Raw genomic sequence first — 20,768 nt, forward strand, 5'->3', positions numbered from 1 at the left:
TTCTTATATCGCTACCACTGAGTTTGTATATGAGCACAATCATGATGAGGAGAGAGACTTATTTTGAAGCAAGAAACAAAAGAGTGTTTCCTGCCACAACACCAAGAGCCAACTCCTTGAGCTCTCTCTCTCTCTCTCTCTCTCTCTCTCTCACACACACACACATATACACACTCTGAACGCCAGGGCACTTTCTGACAGAAATGGGTTGTGAAAAGAGAGGAGAAAGTAAGAGTGTGTGTGTGTTGAGTGTGAATGTGCGAGCATGACTCCAGAGACATGCCACGAGTGTGTATCCAGAGAGTAATCAGGTAATTGATCATACAGACAGGTAATCATTCGTGTGCCAGACTCTCTGGCTGCGAGTGGTCGGCCAGCATTAGGGAAACATGTCCTCAAACACAGCACATAGAGAAAAACAGTCAGGCAGGCCGGCGGCAGCTAACGCTGACAGAGAATTAGATCGAGGACACATTACATAAATAGAATTCCTAGAATGTTGCCAGTGATTTGCAAGGCCACAACAATTCTAAGAATTCCACATGTACAAGTTACAGTCAAGCTAACTGTTCTTAATGATGAGAATGATTCATAAAGCGTCTTTGACACCTTTTCTGTGTAATGTACTGAGCAGATGGCTGGTGAACCTAAAAAACAAGCTCATTTGGCTATGCTAATATTTGTTCCATGAAATGTCATGCACTCCTTTAAAACATTTGCTCGGGATGAACCAGAACAGAAGGCAAGGTTTTATACGCGTAATTGCAGAGAGATCTTTAGAGAGCTGCTTAGACCCAACAGTGATTTACATCGATCGATATTCCAGCGGAGGTTTATTTTAACAGCTGCGTCAAACATTCCCATGGATGATAATGCTTTATGTTTTGGTATCTCGACAGTCATTAAATATTACATGTTTTACTCCTTGAGCAGGACAGGACTGTAATGGAAAATGATCTCACCAAACTCGAACGGCTGGTAAACCTGCTTTTACTTGTGGAGTGATACTCAACACACCCCAGTGACTATGATATGCCAATGTGAAATTTGTAATGTGCAGAAAGATATGTAAATAATGGATGCTGTATTTAACCAGGCCTGTACTCTTCCTCTCCATCAGTTCTTCCTATAATAACAACAACAATATCATGTAATTTAGGATTATTTTATTTGTTAAATATTTAATTTAATATTTATCATGATTGGAAAAAATGTAGTAATGTTATTTCAATAACAAATCATTTTTAGCATTTTAGGCAGTCGTTTAGGAGATATTAGTAATAATAATAAAATTATGTGATAAAAATAAAAATGCATAATACTTTTAGTAGTAGTAGTAGTAGTAGTAATAGTAGGAGTAGTAAAACTAATTGATAAAAATAAAATGTATTATTATATTATATTATTATAATTATTATAATACTATTACTATTATAATATACTATTAGGAGTAGTAGTAGGATTTTTTCATAAAACATAATAATAATAAAAATACAATATGTATTATGTTTCATGAGTAAAATTATTTTTCATTTTGAATATTTAATAATTTAGTTTAATATTTAAATTAATTGATTGAAAATTTTCTATTTATTTTAGTAATTTTAGTAGTTTTATTTCAATAATAAATAACTTTTAAGATTAACGAAGATATCTGGGAGATTAATAATTTATAAATAAATATTAATATAAATATTAATATTTACATTTATTATTTTATGTTTCATAAATAAATTAGTTGTTGAAAAAATGTTGAATATTTTATCATTTAGTTTAATATTTAAATAGATTTTTTGAAAAACTTTTTTAAATAACAGATAACTTAAAAATTAAGGCAGCTGTTTAGGAGATTAATAATAATATTTTTATTATTATTAGTTATAAAACTTTGTGATAAACATACTAATGTATAATGTGCATTATTATTGTTATTGAATTTTTTATTTTTATTATTATATACTGTAAGTTTTATAAATAAAATGTTATGTAAAACTTGAGTATTTAATATTAATAATTTCATATTTAAATTTACTGTTTAAAAACTCATTTTATATCAATAATAAATAACTTTTTAAGATTTAGGTAGTCATTTAGGAGACATATTTATATTGAAAGATGTATTTTATAGCCTATACTGTACTTTAAAAGCATCCTCACACTGACATGTCCCCTGTGGCCTTAGAGAAGAGATCCACTGGTTTCTCCATCAACCCACATTTGCCCTGCTTTTTTCTAAAGGTAAGTGACAGAAGCAATCTCAGCACATACAGTATAGTCAGCCTGCTGTATGCCTTATTTACGAGCCGTACAAGTGCAGCACCGCGTCCCATTTGTTTCTTGTCATCTCACTGTCTGTATAGTTCAGATGCCTTTATGTTCTTTTAGGAGTGATTCAGCTCCTGGTAAAGGGCTTTTACTCTTACTGTCGGAGGTGAGGATGTATTGTGCACACCATAAAAGACTTAGTATTAATTTATAGTGTATTCCAGCTACTAGTTGCAGTTCTTTTGCACTCATCTTCACAGTAGTACAACACAATGTCTGTTCCAGTGCTGAAGGAAGAAGCTAGTTTGTTCAGGGTTTTATTAATGGATGTTTGTATATCAGAGGACTATATTTCTGTGGTGTTTTTCATATTATGAGAGTTTTTCCTCATTCTGTCTCTCTGTCTTCTGGCACTGATTCCCACCAGGAGCATGTTCTTACAATATATGACTGCAGGATAAGATCACTGTCTGCCAAACGGAATTGCCAAGTCTAACATGAAACCAGGGCTATGGACTAATCACAAAGTTGAGAAGCAACAAAAGAAAATAAAGAAAGAAAACAGCTCCGCCAAATTAATTTAGCCTCAGCATGCCGCCACTGCGCACAGGAGAGAGTAAGACTTTAGGGTTCGATAGGAGGAGAAATATGGGCGAGAGAAAGAAAAGGAGGGAGAGGGTGAGAGAATGGAAGAAATTGAAAAGGAGGCAGAGAGAGAGATTTGCTCCCTTTGTGTCTGTTCAGCGTGAGACGGGGGGAGAGGGCACCGGGGGGTCGTGCTTGTGTGTGTTTGTGTGTCATGAGAACCCTGCAGACGCTGCCCGCTGGGGGTCTGAGACAAAGTTGAAAGGAATGATTCCCTGTGTGTTCAGAGAAATAGCACACTCTTCATTAATTATGTATTTCTCCCATAGAAAACCTGGCAAACTCACTCAGACACCCAGCACTAAGCCAGCTTCCTGTAGCCATAAAGGAAAAGAGGATCACAACTGCGGAATCGGAATGTGGAGAAAGTGACTTTAGTTAAACGCATGGAAAATGACAGGTCTTTGCAGTACAATACAATTTGCCGTACTTTCACGGTAATTTTTATAGTATTATTTCTACAATTTATTGCAAAATGACAGCTGTATATTGTGAAATCCATAACTATTAATTAAAAATAATTCATTAACAAAAATTCATTAAAATCATTTTATTGTTGTGTCTTATAAATAAAATGGAATAAATAATTTAAATGATTAAATAAATAATTTTATTTCAATAATAAATATCTTTCAATATTTCGGTCATTTAGGAGATAGTAGCAGTAGTAGTATTGTATTGATTTAGTATTGTTATTATACAATTATTTTTATTATTACATTGTATATCATTTATTGCTAATAAATGACATATTGTGAAACACACATTTTCTCCTCAAAATAAAAAATTCAAAGATAATTGTGACTTTATTTCTCACAGTGTGATAATTTCACTTTTTCTAATGCTGTAATTTTTTGCCTGCACTGATTTCTGCCTATAAAGTTGTTTAAAATTTTAGAATGCAATATTGTAAATATTACTTACTAAAAATATTATATTATATTCTTTTTAATTATATTATTACATATGTTTTGTAAATAATTTATATTAAATATTTAATATTAGATTTGATATTATGATGATATTATTTATCAGTTATATTAATATTTGATTGTTAAAAGTGTAGTAATTTTATTTTAATAATAAACAACTTATTTTATTTTTAGGCACAGAAAATGACTTAACCTGAATTCATTTCACAAGAAAAAATACACTTTTATTGTAAGAAATTGCTGTGAAATCTTAATTTTTACAGTATAATGATAAACAAATAATGTCCCATTCACACACAAAAAAATTATGATCAGATTCTCATGACAGATGAGTTGTGCAATGCAGATCCTCTGTGCACCACCAACTAGCAGGAAAACAAAATGCTGTGAAGATGAATTGTGCCCACAGAGGACGCGTTTCACCATATCCCTGACATATTAAAGCTATTTGCTTAGAGGTTATTAGAGGTTAGGTTATTCAAGGAAACCTGTGTGTGATTGTGCTGCCCATAGCTGAAGTATGGGTTGACTGCTGTTCCCGTATCTGGAGATCCTGGGAATGGACTCATGTTCAAAAGGCAGACTGAACATTTCAATTGTTCGTCAAAACTCTGACTGTTAGTGGTTCAATCACACACTGATTACACAGTGTTTTTGCTTGAGGGCTCTCAGACTCACGACTTTCACAGAACTGGAGTTTATGAGTTGTATGTTTTGTGTGGAAATGCATTTGAAGGAACTATCAAAACATGATAAACATCCTGATGATGCAAATCTGAGAGACTGTTTTATAAATAACCCTAAATTAAAAGAGGAAATGCTGGAAAGAGAAACGTTTTTGCTAACCTGTTTAAACAACATTAGTAGTAGTAGTAGTAGTAGTAGAAACGGTATTGTATAATTAATATTTATAAATGATTAGTTATTAACATTATTATTGTTTTTATCATTACTACTACTAATATTAGTCCTAGTAGTAGTAATAATAAAATAATAATAATAATAATAATTGTTGTTGGTTTTGTTGTTATATATTTTAATATAATATTATAATAAATAATAAGCAATACAAATAGTTATTATTATTCAAATATTAATTATTATTAATTATTATTATTACATATAATTAATAATTACAAATGATTTGTTATTAGCATTAGTATTATTACTGTTTTTATTATTACTACACATATTATTATTATTATTAGTAGTAGTAGTAGTAATAAAAATTATAATAATTATTGCCATTGTTATTGTATTATTATTGTTGTTGTAATATTATAACAAATAGTAGTTATTATTATTATTATTCAATTATTAATTTAGTTAATAATTACTATTGAAATATTATTATTATTATTATTATTATTATTTGTTAATAATAAATATACATATTTATAATTATGATTATGATTATTTATTGTTTATATTTAAAATAAGAATAAGAAAATACAAATAATAGTTATTATTCTAAATATTGAATTCATAATATATACATATATATATATATATATATATATATATATATATATATATATATATATATATATATATATAATTATAAATAAATTATTAGTAGTAGTATATTATTGGTATTTTAGATTTTCTCTTGTTTAGATATAACGCAAATATAAATGAAATGAGTATGATTATCGCTTGTATTGTGTAAACAGGTAAAGTCCATAAAATAACTAGAATAAGACAGTAAAATATTATTTAATATCATAAAGATAAACTCACATAAGACAGACACACACTTCCATATGTCTATGAAGTAAGACTGAATTAGTATCAAAGGTGACTTTACTCATGCAGTTATTAAAGCAGCTTACAGTACAGGGCTCTGCTGCAGCACTGATATGAGCATGCATTATTCATAAGCACTGAGCAAGTGTGTAAATTGCTTTGCCAGGGACCATGTATAACAGTTTATGGTATATCTCTCCATGGCTAATGCTATAATACCCATATTGATTCCGACTGTTTTCAATTTTACACACGTGCACACACACAGCATCAGATTGCACATCCTTGCCATATCCTCCACTGAGTATATTACTATTTATCATCAGTGTTTATGGCACACTTGTCACACTTTATAGCTCTTTGTGTTAACATCCGTTAAATTGTTCCTTTTGCTATTGCGGTTTCACTCTTTCCAGCGGCCAGCCGCACGAGAAGTGTTTCACTGATTATGTGTGTGTCCACATTCTGATAAGAGTCAGTCTGTCACACAAGCCATCACTTCCCCCAGTTACAACTCCATAAATACTGTTAAAAACTCCAAATTTAATCTCTACTACATGAAATCTACCATATTTCTGCAGCAATTTAATGTGATACGCTGTGTAAAAAAATAAATAAATAAATAAATAAAAGTGTGAAATTTACAGTAAAAACCGGCAGTTGTGATTGTCAGAACTTTACTGTAAAAACATACAGTAGCAACATTTTAAGTTTTACAGATTGACATTACACTTACAATAAGGAATATATTTAATTAACTTTAATATGTCCAATTACTAAATCTGTTTTTGCCTTGAGATATACTGATAACCACCTTATAACACACTGAAAAAAATGTAGAAACAATTTTTTTACTCATAAATTGCTAGTAAATTTTACAAACAATTACATTAACTCACATTAAAGTATTCCCTTTGGTATTATTTTTTTTAAAGTGCAGGTGGTAAAAAAGTAACTTACTTCAAAAGTAGCTTTTCTATAAGCTGTGGTAAATACTAATAGCCTATATAAAAGGTGTACAGTATTACACACAAATACAAGTCTCGCTAACGCACGACACTCAAATAAAAATAAAATTATCTTTTCAGAAAGCGACTCCGCCCCTCTCGCCCTCCCACTTCCTTCCTCCAGGAGCCTGTGAGGAAAAAACAGCAGGGCAGAGGAATTCAGCGCTCAGACAAGTGAGCCCATGTCGGCTGAGCCCCCACGTGTCTCACTCTCTCCTCATAGAGAGGTTTCTCCCGTCCCTTTGCTCACCCGGACTAGCGTCCCTCTGTGGCTGCGAGTGATCTGGTTTCGTTTGGTGGGAGCAAATGCGACGACATGGATGACAGCATGTCTCTGGCGGCTTCAGATGCGGAGGAGCTGTCGGGCTTGTCTCACAACCCCGCCCCCCTGCCGTCTGCACAGCTCAGCGCAGCCAGCAGAGGCATGGACGCCGAACTGGTCCGCGTCCTGTCTAAAGCTGTGGAGGAGCTGGGTTTGGAGTGGTCTCATCCTGAGGAACCCACCTGTAGCCGCCTGGATGAATGGTTCTTGCCGGGGCACCGTCAGGCCCCTCGTCAACGGGCTTCACCATTCTTCCCAGAGGTCCATGACGAGATCACCAGATCTTGGCGCCCCCCCCTACTCGGCCCGTCTACGTGCCTCTCCTTCGTCCGCCCTCACATCGTTGACGGCGATGAAGAAAAAGGGTACGACAGACTGCCTCCCCTGGATGAGTCAGTGGCCGCACATCTCTGCCCACCCACGGCCATCAGTTGGAAGGCAAAGGCCGCCCACCCGTCCAAGCCGTGTAGGACGACTTCAGCTCTCGCTGGACGAGCCTATTCATCAGCTTGACAAGCAGCCTCGGCGCATCACTCCATGGCGGTCCTCCAGGTCTTTCAGGCCAAACTCTTTCGCTGCATGGACAAGTCCAGCCCGGACCCCGCAGCTTTCAAGGAGCTGCACTGTGCAACCGACCTGGCTTTATGCGCCAGGTCGGTGCGGCTCATTTACCAGGTTTTATGATCTGGACGTCCCGGCCTTACAGGCCCAGGTCCTTTCTGCATAACGGGCTCACTCTTGTCATATGACAAAACCAGTGTTTTCTGGCGTTGCCTTCTTCAGTACACTGTTGGCCCTCACTGAGTTCCGAGGCTATACAAAGATTTTCTTGAGACGATTACTCAAGGCCGGGCCGACCTTTAGGAGTTTGGCCCTATTGCCTCCTGCGGGGTTTTCCTGCAAAATACTTGGTCCCTCTGGGCCCCTTTCTGGTGCTTAAGGCAAGTTCAAGTATTAGTCGTTCCTCTAGCATAGAATCAGAATCAGAATCACAATTAGCTTAATTGCCAGGTATGTTTACACATTCGAGGAATTTGGTTTTGAGACAGAAGCTCCACAGTGCGACAGAATGACAGTGACAAGACGACACAGATAATAATAAAAATAATATACAAAATAGACAATGTACAAAATAGCAAAACACAATATACAAAATAGACAATTTAGTATGTACAGATATGTTAGGTGCAAATTTGAAATGTAATAAGTATGTGTGTTAAATAAATAAATGTATGATAGTGTTGTGTGTTTCATGTTTATTGTGTTTATAAGTGTTCAAGTATTCATGAGATGGATTGCCTGAGGGAAGAAACTATTCCTGTGCTGGCCGTTCTGGAGCGCAGTGCTCTGTAGCGTTGACCAGACGGCAACAGTTCAAAGAGGGAGTGTACTGGATGTGAGGGGTCCAGAGTGATTTTGCCAGCCCTTTTTCTCACTCTGGATAAGTACAGTTCTTGGAGAGTGGGGAGGGTTGTACCAATGATTCGCTCAGCAGTCCGGACTACCCTCTGTAGTCTTCTGAGGTCAGATTTGGTATCTGAGCTGAACCAGACAGTTATTGAAGCGCAGAGGACGGATTCAATGATGCGGAGTAGAACTGTTTCAGCAGCTCCTGTGGCAGGTTGAACTTCCTCAGCTCGCGAAGGAAGTACAACCTTTGTTGGGCCTTTTTGACAATAGAGCCTATGTGATTGTCGCACTTCAGGTCCTGAGAGATGGTGCTGCCCAGGAATCTGAATGACTCCACTGCAGCCACAGTGCTGTTCATGATGGTGAGTGGGGGGAGTTCAGGGGGGTTTCTCCTGAAGTCCACGATCATCTCCACTGTTTTGAGTGTGTTCAGCTCCAGGTTGTTAAGACTGCACCAGACAGCCAGCTCTTTAACCTCCTGTCTGTAAGCAGACTCGTCACTGTCCTGATGACGGTGGTGTCATCTGTAAACTTCAGGAGCTTGACAGAGGGGTCTTTAGATGTGCAGTCGTTGGTGTAGAGGAAGATGTGCAGTCGTTGGTGTAGAGGAAGATGTGCAGTCGTTGGTGTAGAAGGGAGATGTGCAGTCGTTGGTGTAGAGGGAGAAGAGCAGTGGGGAGAGGACGCAGCCCTGAGGGGCGCCAGTGCTGATCGTATGGGTGCTGGATGAGAATTTTCCCAGCCTCACTAGCTGCTGCCTGTCTGTCAGGAAGCTGTTGATCCACTGACAGACGGAGGTGGGCACGGAGAGCTGAGTTGAGGAGCTGAGGAGGTTTGGAATGATAGTGTTAAAAGCGGAGCTGAAGTCCACAAACAGGATCCTCACATAAGTCCCTGGTCTGTCCAGATGCTGCAGGATGAAGTGCAGTCCCATGTTGACTGCTTCATCCACAGACCTGTTTGTTCTGTAGGCAAACTGCAGGGGTCCAGTAAGGGTCCAGTGATGTCCTTCAGATAAGTCAAAACCAGTTTTTCGAATAATTTCATGACCACAGACATTAGAGCCACAGGTCTGTAGTCATTAAGTCCTGTAATCTTGGGTTTCTTTGGGACGGGGATGATGGTGGAGCGTTTGAAGCAGGAAGGGACTTCACAAGGTTCTAGTGATCTGTTGAAGATCTGTGTGAAGATGGGGGCCCGCTGGTCAGCACAGGATTTCAGACAGGTTGGTGTCACACTGTCTGGGCCTGGTGCCTTTCTTCTCTTGTTCTTTCTGAAGACCTGGTGCAGAATATCATCTTCACTGATCTGGAGTGCAGGTGTGGGGGAGATGGGGGTTGCTGGAGGTGTTAATGGTGTTTTTTCAAACCTGCAGTAGAACTCATTTGTTGATTCGCCTCAGTGCGGATACATTAGGATGGTATCTTGTAGTTGGTGATGTCTTTCAGACCTTTCCAGCACAGCGGGATTGTACTGGTTCCCCTTAGCGTCTTAAGAAAGACGCAGTACGAGTGAAGTATCGATCTTGTAGTTGGTGATGTCTTTCAGACCTTTCCAGCACAGCGGGATTGTACTGGTTCCCCTTAGCGTCTTAAGAAAGACGCAGTACGAGTGAAGTATCGATAGGGAATGTACTCGGTTACTAACTTAACCTCGGTTCCCTGAGATACAGGAACAAGTACTGCATTGCTGCCCGTGCTATGTAGCTGTACAACTCAGTCGTCACTTCAGTCGAAGTAACCTGAGGATCCTATGCCCACTTATATAGCCAGATGGCCCCGCCCATTCTGGCGGGTTCTGGTGGGCTTCATTGCCATAGGCTCATGCAGTTCTGCTGCCGAGCCGTTGGTTGGTTAGATGAAATGTCCCATTAAATCTATAACAGTTTTTCACCATATAGAATGAGAACATTCCTTTAATTTTTAATATTTCTTTTACAGTTGAACTCACAATTATTTGTTGCTGGATGTTGGGGGCTCCCATTGTATAGCTGTGTAAATGCCTACATAATCATTCCGCATGTATCTCATGTTGAAATACTGTACGACTGTGGTCAGATGGCCAACCTGTGGTCATGTCCTCTGTGGCAGCATCCCCCTCCTCCTCTGACGCCTGTCCTTGAGGATAACCTGGCAAGGACACGGCTACCCACTGCTTCATGTCTAATTGGCAGCCCCTGTACCCAGACACAAGGTGGAAACTGCAGCGTGTGCACGCTTTGATTTAAGAGCGGACCGTGGTTTTCATTTGTCATTGATTCTGTCCTTTGAGATGAGCGGAGGGAAAGCAGGGCCAGATTGTGTGGGTGGCTGATTTCTCAGTGTCTTGTTGGTTGTGGACGTCTCAGCATGTTTGGACTTCTGCAGGCTTGCTGAGGTGATGCTCACGGGTGTTATTTCTGGATTCCACAGAATGCTTGATGCGTATCTGTTCCCGAGTCCCTCGAGAGACACTTGTCAAAAATGTCAAAAAATATTCTAAATTTGAAGTTGTGCTATTTTAACCTTTTTTATTTGACATCTTTCAGTGCTTTTACTTTATGTTATATCTGTCATGTGCTCTGCAGATTTGACTGAATGTCAAAAGGATTTTAATCTTAGGGGCTCTGTCCCTTACCTGAACATCTGCTGGTGGAGCTCAGAGGAATATGTCTTGCCTTTTGTGTAAAAGGTGACAACTTTTTAAAAATAAGTATTTCACACATTACATGTGTTTGTCAGTATGTACACTGTCATTCAAAAGTTTGGGTTTAACGCTTTGAAAAAAGTCTCTTATGCTCAACGAGACCTTTATTTGATAAAACAATAAAACAGTAATATTGTGAACTACTTATTTCTATATGAACTGTATGAACTATATTAACCTATTTCTATTTGAATATATTTTAAAATGTAATTTATTCGGCAAAGCTGAATTTGCATCAAATGGTTGTGTTGTACATATATATATGTATATAGGAAATTGCAGTACTTTTATTTCAAGCTACTTTTGATGAACAGTAAGAACAGCATTTATTTGAAATAGAAATCTTTATAAATAATGTTGACTAAAACTATTCATTTCTTTTTTCTTTTCTTTTATGATTTCACTGGAACAGAAAGTGATTGCAATATATTTATTGTGGAAAAATGATACACTGTCTTAAAAGTATTTTTCCAGATATTATTTTTACAATTTGCTTTGGCTTTAATGACAGAAAAAAAACCTTTCTGAACAGTGTGAAAACTTTTTAAGGCTCTTTATACATGATGCAATTGTCTATATATTTTACCCTATAACGTTGACATGTACACTGAAAAAACTTTGGTGTAGAAACAACGTTCTCTCAGAAATTGCTAGTAAGTTTCACAATTAATTACAGAAAACTTTGAGGTAGAAAGACAGCATTTTCTTGTAATGCGTACTCCAATAATCCATATTTACAACGTCGAAAAATAATTTTTTATAGTGAATATTTGGGTTGCAAAAGGTTTGAAAACCCTTGCCCTATATAGAAAACCTTAGTGAAAAAGCTTGGGGAAACATTCCTAGTTGTATTATTCCTTGTAATACAATGAATTAACTTCATGCAATAAAACTTTACAGTGAATTCATGAAGGCAACTGTTTGTCCTTTGACTACAGAAATGTGTTTTTGTGCCCATATTGTGTCAGACGTAAGTGTTGATGTGTTTATTGGTATAGGAACTGCAGAGGAATGACAGAGTGAGCTGCCACAGAGGAATCTGCAGAGGTCAAAGTCTGTCTGCGATCCAGGGGCTGTTTCTGCTGACTCCTGCTTTTCAATGGTACTTACAGGCTCCTCAGACGGCAGAAAACACAGCTGAAAGGGAGGGGGAGAGGCTCCTTTCATTAACTCTCTATTCATATTGAATTTATTAATCTCATGCTGTTTCTGCAGCTTAACTAAAAGAAGCCGTGATACTGCCGCTTTTCATCCATCTGCTCGTGGAGAGAGGGGAAGGGAGCGGGTACGAGAGGGAGAGAGGCGACATGATTTCTAACAGTGCTGAAACGGCAATAGACTGCAGGGAGAGGGAAAGTGTGTCAGATTATTTAGCGGCAGGGATGTTCAGTTGTAGTTGTGTGTCGCTGGGAGAGGCAGCAGCCCTGCAGAACATCCCTCCCCGCGTCAGGTGCACAACAAAAGCATCTGTCATGTCTGCATTTGTGTACAGGGGAATGTTCCTGCTAATCTCCTGTGTGTTCAACAGAGTTTTCCAGTCTTGCAGCCCTGGCCTCTACTGTATACACAGCAGTATCACAAAAGCAATCCTTGCTCCTAAGTGATAGATCCAGGTGGAATCTGAAGACATTTATTTGATTTTTTTTTTTTTTTGATTTGAGGAGCAAATCTGTGGAATTCTGCAGAACAAAATGTGTCAAAGAGAACTGAGATACACTGCACTCTAATTTGTTACTGTAAGCATTAGGGTCAATTAAGTGATTCTCATTTTGTGTCCCTTCTGTTCAATAGTTCACCTAAAAATTTAAAATTGCTCAAATTTACTCACTCTAGGGCCATCCAAGATGTAGATGAGTTTTCAACATTGATAGTAAAAAGAAATGTTTCTTGAGCATCAAATCAGCAAATTATAGTGATTTCTGAAGGATCATGTGACATTGAAGATACTGAGTAATGGCTGCTCTTTTATTACTTTATTTTTGCAATATTTTCTCAATAGGAGACTTCTTTCAAAATTATTTTTAACTAATAATTTGCCAAACGTTTCGTAAATCACTTCAAATTTGAAATAACGATAAATAATTTTATTAACTTCCATCATTTTGTCAAATGCTTCAGCATCATTATTTCTGATGAAGGTTCTCAGTTCCAGATCTCAGCTTCTCTCTTTCCCATCATCGCAGGTGTGGATCAGTCACCGGAGACACCCTGAACGAGGGGTCTTTGAGGACCTCTCTGCTCTTCCCAGCACTACAATCAGCCTAATACCCTGTTGGCTCTTCAAGCTGAACCAGAGTACACAGTAAGGGTTCACGGTTATTTTGGTAAGAGCTCCAAACCACTGAATGAGTCATTTAGGGGGTAATTGTGGCCCTGGCTGAGTTCTCCACTGGATGTCCTTGTTTAGAAACACTGAAGGATTGAACAAGCATCTCTGCCCCTCTCATCTCTGAAAATGCCCAGTGCTGTTTCTGTTTGCAGAGAGGACCTGCTGACCACAGACGGAAACTGCCTCCGACCATAAGCCTCCCCTGAACCGTGTAAGATTGTGTCAGTCAATACCTTTTCAGCTGAACTCTGGGAAAGCCTTCTCTTTTGTTGCTCTAAGAAAAAAAAATGTATAACACAATCTCACTTACTCACTCACACAGGGAGTTTTCAGCAGGTTGTTAGCTGGAGGAAAACTGGTCACTGTTTGGTCTGTCTATCACCAGAATTCTGCAGGATCGGAACACCAACAACGTTCTACACATTTTCAGCCCCTTGTTTTTTCATTCAATATTTGTCTACAATAAAAACATGAAAAATAATATAAAAATATAAAAAGCAACATACTTTTCTTTTTTTGCTGCGAATACATGTGAGTATATAGACCTTAAACTCTGCTTGTGTGTGTGTATATATATATATATATATATATATATAAAATAGTAAAGACATTTATAATGCTACGAAAGATATCTATTTCAAATCAATTCAGCAAAATGTATCCCAGTTTCCACAAAAATATAAAGCAGCACAGCTGTTTTTGGTGTTTTCAATGCCGATAATGAGAAATGTTTCTTGAGTATCAAATACTGGTGTTTTCACTGTATGCTTTTTATTAATTAGATACAGCCTTGGTAAGCATGAAAGACGTTTTCAAAAACATAAAAAAATATTCTAATGCTAATATCATGAATTAGTAATACATATATCATAAAGCTTTGGCAGAGTCACACAACACGATATTTACAACCTAATCTGAATCTATAGTTTTGCTTAATTAAATTTTTTTTTTTTTTAATGTTGTTGTTTTTTCTTATTATGATATCAAGACATTTTTGACTTTATGCACACCTAAAAAAAATCTCAAAATGAATTTTACTTCAGAAATGAAAAAGATGCTCATTGCAGAGGTGTATATATACAATTCATATGAATTATATTTGTTTATTGTATTTTTTAAATAAAGGATATGAAATTACATTTTGCTGAAAACACCTTAAGGATGGATGTGCTTCAACAAACATGGAGCTTTCCGCTTCACAAGATGATGGACTGGAGTCGTGCGGGTTACTCGTGGATTATTGTGATGTTTTTTCAACTGTTTGGACTCTCATTTTGACGGCACCCATTCACTATAGAGGATCCATTGGTCTGCAAGTTATGTAATGTTACATTTCTCAAAAACAAACTCCTTTTGCTGCTTAATATTTTGGTGGAAATGGTGATACATTCAAAAGTTTGGAGTAAGTAAGATTTAAAATATATATTCATATATACTTCTATAAGGATGCATTAAATGAAAGTAGCAGTAAAGACATTTATATTGTTATGTAAGATTTCTACTTCAAATAAATGCTTTTCTTTTTCAACTTTTTTCAGTTTTCAACTTATTAAAATTCCTGTTTCAAAAAAAAAAAAAAAGAAAAAAAAAAAAAAGAATCAGCAATGTTTTCAACACTGATAATGATTCTGAAGAATCATGAAGTAATTGCTGAAGACTGCATTAATGGCTGCTGACATTAAAACACATTCAAAAAGAAAACAGTTGTTTTAAATTGTAATAACATTTCACAATATTACTGATTTTACTATATTTTGATCAAATCAATATAACCTTGATGAGTATTCTCATTGAAGAGTCTTCTTTCTAAAACATTCAAACTTAATAATGCCAGACTTTTGATCAGCAATGTAGCTCATAATATTAATGCATTTTAATGTTTTGCTTTGTATTTTTTTGATACTGTGTTGAGTTGCCATTTGACATCTATAAATATTTTTGTGTGATAGTGAATGCATGTCTGCATATATTCTTATGTGTGCACTGAAAGAAGCAGTCAGACTGCTCCTGTATTTACACGCATTACCCTTTTTGAACCTCTGAATCCCTCCTTGACTCCACTTTTGCTGAAAGGAGCAGGAAGGATATCACCACTTAGCCTGTGTAAACAGCAGGTCTGCTGTTGAACTGTGGCCCTGCAACTCCTATTGACACACATTCCACTGACCACTGATGAGTCCCTGGTCTGCTAGCGCGTGTCTTATGTTCCCCGTGTGACAACGTGTGAACGTGTGTGTGTGTGTGTGTGTCAGACAAACTTTAAAAGGAACCTGTCAAGGAGGTGGCAAAACAGCTTTGCAGATACGGATAAAATGCATCAGTCTACTTATTGATTGATTGACAAAAATTGAAAATTGACAAAAATAATAATAAAAATAAAATATTATTGTTAAAAATGACAATAAAATGAACATAAAAATTCAAAATTTGATTAGTCAATTTTTAAATAATTGTATATGTTACAAAAAAGTTATGTAATGGACAAGCAATGGGAATATGTGAGTGTGTGAGGAGAGATGTGCATGCCATTCTTTGACAGATCTATTGTATGTGTAGGCATGACCTTGTAAATCAATGCAGCCATCAATCCACTTAATTCTCTTTGGATCCATCCTTCCCCTTCACATCAAAAGCCTTTATAATTTCACCTCTGACAAATATGCATTATCTAAAGTAAAAGTGTTTAATCTAGTGGACGTATTATTTGAATATTTCTACAAATCTATAGACCTAAAGTAATTTATTGTGAAGCACCAATGTGGCTAATAGGTTGTGTGCTCGTCAATGAAGTTTTCATTTTCTAAATGCACTTCAGCCAGACAAGCCCCGCTACCATTAGAAAAGCAGCAAATGAAGCTGGCATCTGATTATTACGTCCATGGGAATACATCTCACTTAAACTCTCGAATGAAAGTAATCTCATTCAGTCAGCTGCGTGTCTAACTACGCCTGTAACACTCTGTGTATTACATATTTTCTTGAAAAAAAAAGTGTCTCTTGTCATGGAACCACATAAAAATGCATGGACATGTTCAAGGAGATGCTCAACTGTATTGTGTAGTTACTTCAACCTATTATGTTTGAAGTTGTTTACCTGTGTGACTGAAATTAGTTACAAGTTTTCTAATAAATGAGTTTCTTATTGATGATTTTTACAAAGAGTTATCAACTATAAATACAAGTCAAGACCGTTTTGATTTCATTGCGAACATTGCTGGTATAAGTAGTCACATAAATATATTGGGTACTTTTAATATATATATATATATATACAAATAACTTTGATTAGGTTAAATAGCTGTCAGCTGTTAAATTTAAGTACACAGTTAGATAATAGCAATTTAGGTCAACCAATTACCAAGCAATGCTTAATTTTGTTCAGTCTGTGGTGTAAAAAAAAGTTGCATTAGCAATTTAAGAAAAAACACTTAAGCAAAACATGGTCAGGTCAAAGTGTCTGAATAATTTTTGGTCCCAAATTTTTAAAAGTGTATGTAGCATTTTTGGGTATAATATGTCACAGAAACAGTTTACTTTAATTTTGCTGTCCTCACTTACATAAATGAACTATGGTGTCCTGCACCCACTAGTAAAAAAAATATCAAAAATTATATCTTTTTTGATTTGACTGTATATATGGGTGATTCTTAGACTATGGGGCACTTTTATGTTCTTTGGTCATATTTAAAAAAAATACATATAATTTTGGACAAATACCTCTTTCTTTGTCAAGCTAACAATAAAACCACCTTAAAATTTTTACTACCTTTCTATTATGATTTTTTTCATACTTTTCTACCTCCTTATAGGTGTCAAAATCACTGTTTTCTCCTTGTCGCACACCCAGACTTTTAAACTTCATCAATGAAAATACAGTTTAAAAATATGACTTATCTGGTAACTCGTAATGTACCTGAATTAAGCACTAGTAAAATAATTAAAATACATTATAGTATTTAATGTGAGACCACTATCAATATTACTTTTTATACAAAATATAGCTGTCGTACAGTATTGGTGTCATTTCCATCACAACACTGTAATGTCTCTTTAAAACGTTTGTGTGAAAGATTGTTTTGGTGGTTTCTATGGAAATGTTCAGTGACATCAGAGCACATGTTGGACATGGAGGAAATTTACATTTTCATCAACAACAAATGAAGAAAAATCAAGGGAAATATTGCTTGATCAGTTAATATATTTATTCTACGTCATTTCCAAACACGCTGTAACTTCAAAATTTTAAGTTAAATAAGAGTATTTTGCATACATGAAAAGCTTAGTATTAATTCAAAGCTAATCAGTGAAGCTATCTTCCATTTTTTCACCAAAAAATACAGAAATGTCATTTCCACCACACTGCCTCTGTGGTGGAAATGACATTTATGGTTGCAAAGTACAATTGAAATGTTTAATGATTTTGTGAATTGAGTTTAATGAGTGTGATGGGTTCAAGACTTTTTCTAATAAATATCTCTGCTGTTTCTCTACATTCAAGTTAATTCATTGTCATTTCCACCACCCACACATATTTGTAAAAAATATTTAAAAAGTTCTCATCACACATTAAAAATGTATCCACAATTTATGAGATCATGCTCTACTTAATATAAAAATTAAAATTATTTAAGTTATATTTATTTCCTAATAAGCTCTTACCCAAACCAATATTACATTTAATTGACAAATGTATAATTATTGTACATTGTGGAAAAACTGGTAAAACTAGTTACAAAAATTATCTTAGACAATTCTTGAGTGGCATAAGTTATTCTATATTTAAATGACAGCTGTATATTGAGATGTGGTGGAAATGACATTTGTTCATTGCAGGTTGGAAAAAATGTAAAATATTAACAATTTCTCTTGTAATCTAAGTTTGTCCTCTTACAGACCTTAAAACTGCTACGTGACTTTTGAACAAGTTTTTTTAAATTCAAGTTGAAGAAACGCTCATATATATTTAATATTTTAATATCTAAAATGAATGCATTATGAACAATTATCTGTCTAAATATATAAATGTATATAAATCGTATATCCCAGAGCCCCACTGAACGAGTGATTTACATTTCTTATAGTATTATTATATATAAAAAAAAAAAAGTTAAACAACAGGGAAATATGCATGGGTTATCCAATAAGTACAGAATACATAGCCTGGGAATAATTTGGTATTAAATGAGTTAAATGACCACTAGGTGGCGCAGGGCTAAAGTGTGCCAGCAGTAATTGTATTCGCTCAGCGGCGCCCCTAGCGGCAGCGCCCGTCGCTCGCAGTGTTGTTACGCCCCTCATGACCGCCGAGCAGCCAATGGGCTCCGGGAGGCAGAGTTCTCCCTGTGGCCGCCATTAGAGAAAGGAATCCATGAATTCAAATGGAAACCAGCAGGAACACAGACCGAGTATACGCTTTTAAATGAAAATGAGGCATTTCATGTAGTTTCTCGTCACCTTTCGACGCTTCTAACGCGGAATGTTTTTCGTTTCTAAACCGCTTTCGGTGGGGATGGAGGTATAAGAGAGTCGTTTTTAAGCTAAAACCGTTTTTAAGCCAAGGGGGAGGGGGGAGAGTTGCCTCTTTTTGCTCTCCTTTTTTTCTATTTTAACAACACATTCCTCCTCTATTTTTACATGTAATCTATTCCCTCACAGCCTCGTCGACGGTTGAGGCCGTTCTTTTTTTATCTGCTAATTCGGGCTGAACGCGGGAGGCGCGAGCGATCGAATGGGGCTGTTGAATTCCATTCCCCCACCGATTGTTTAAAAATAATTCCGTTCACATTCGACTCGAATTCGGAGAAACGTTCTTTTTCTTTTTCCATGGAAAGCCCGATGATGGGATGTTCGAGCGCGCAGTGAAAGGATGAGTTCTTGTTTCGTACCGAACGGGGCCAGCTTGGAGGACTGCCATTCCAATCTATTCTATCTGGTAAGAGATTTAAAAACTAAAAGGAAAAAGCAGCCATTTTTAGCCGCCTAGCATGCTAACATCAGCCCCAGTGGAGAGAGAGAGAGAGCGAGCAGGATCAGGGCCCAGTGTATGTGTGTGATTCAAACACACGCTGCTTGTTTATTTGCTTATTTGTAAGCTTTTCTGAAGAGATTACATGTTTGTAGTGTTTTGCACCAGATGGCTTAACGCAAACCGGCTGTGTGTTTTGAGTTTATGTATTTGTAAATTGCACGTAAAGAAGAGTGTTGGCAGAATGAAAGTTAAAGTTTCTTTTTACCAGCACTTTGTGCAAGTATAAATTACTCCGCTCGTTTTTAAAAACGTTATTTTAGGAGGTGTGTAAAACAAAGCGTGTTAGGCTTGATTTCAAACTCCATGTTGTTATGTTCCGTGGTGTTTACATAAATGTTTACACACGCTTCTCTGCAGGCTTATTTTGGGTCATTCCCCGAAAAGGTTCATCTCGTTTCTCTCTAATGTGTGTTTAGCGAATTGAAAAACGTTTATTTGAGCATATTTTAAAAACACAAACATTATAATTATTATTATTATTATTATTACATTTGAATCCTTTCCTGAGGATGGCATGTGTTTTCAACTTCTTGCTTTATTGTTAAATATGAATTATTGATTTTAATGTAATTGTATAGCTATTATTTTTTATATAATAATAATAATAAAATAAAATCGTGGACACAATGTCTTTTTAATGAAATGCTATCAAAAAGTTGTATCCCATGCTTAACTGTTTCCATCATAACTTCAACTTACTAAAATGATGTGCAGTTCCATAATTCAGATTTATTTGTCATAATGACATCATTCTTTCATTTTGTTTGACAGTAGCCATGATACCTTCATTTTGTACACTAAGCAGCTAATTATTGGAAACTGGATATTTTTTAGAAACATCTGCATTAAATTCTCCTTTACAATAAGAAACATTTTGCAGTGTCATGACCTTGAGCCAAACTCTAGAAAAAGCTAAATTAGCCTGAAAAACTTTGCATTAAACTATATTCCAATATATATTAAAATTGAATCGAAGTGACATAATACAATCTGTCAAAACCTAAAAAGGATGCTTAAAATATTACTGAAATGACACTTTTTTTGGAATCACCTTTTTACCTGAAAGTTTTGACAGATTTGATACATTTGCATTAATCGCGTGAACCACGCATCAGTTGTTTGGCTTAAAATAACCAGTGCTGGGTTTGGGGTTTACCTCATGTGTGCAATAAGAGACATGGGGTTTGAAATAGATGGGGCATTCCTGGAGCCTGCAGGGTTGTTTACAGCACTTTTCTGCTCCCTAACACACACACTTTTACACACATACTGGTGCGTCCCATTGACTTCTATTGTTCTTAGATTAAGCTAATTATAATTCCTATGGACCAGCCCTGCATTTTTAGATTTGAAAACAGATGTTATTTGTTCGGTTTATGCAGGTTTTGCTATATTTGAC

General features: G+C 36.2%; 1 protein-coding gene across 1 annotated transcript in view; it reads left to right on the top strand.

Annotated features, from left to right (window-relative positions):
• The first annotated feature begins 18,670 nt into the window (after positions 1–18,670).
• The window catches only part of med13a (mediator complex subunit 13a), a 74,728-nt gene continuing 72,630 nt past the window's right edge, over positions 18,671–20,768 (top strand). The window contains exon 1 of the mRNA XM_058788751.1: positions 18,671–19,273. Within this exon, the coding sequence (XP_058644734.1) occupies positions 19,208–19,273 (66 nt within the window). The 5' untranslated portion in view covers positions 18,671–19,207. The remainder of the gene's footprint in view (positions 19,274–20,768) is intronic.

The sequence above is a fragment of the Onychostoma macrolepis genome, chromosome 10 (assembly GCF_012432095.1).
Source record: "Onychostoma macrolepis isolate SWU-2019 chromosome 10, ASM1243209v1, whole genome shotgun sequence".
Classification (NCBI taxonomy): domain Eukaryota; kingdom Metazoa; phylum Chordata; class Actinopteri; order Cypriniformes; family Cyprinidae; genus Onychostoma; species Onychostoma macrolepis.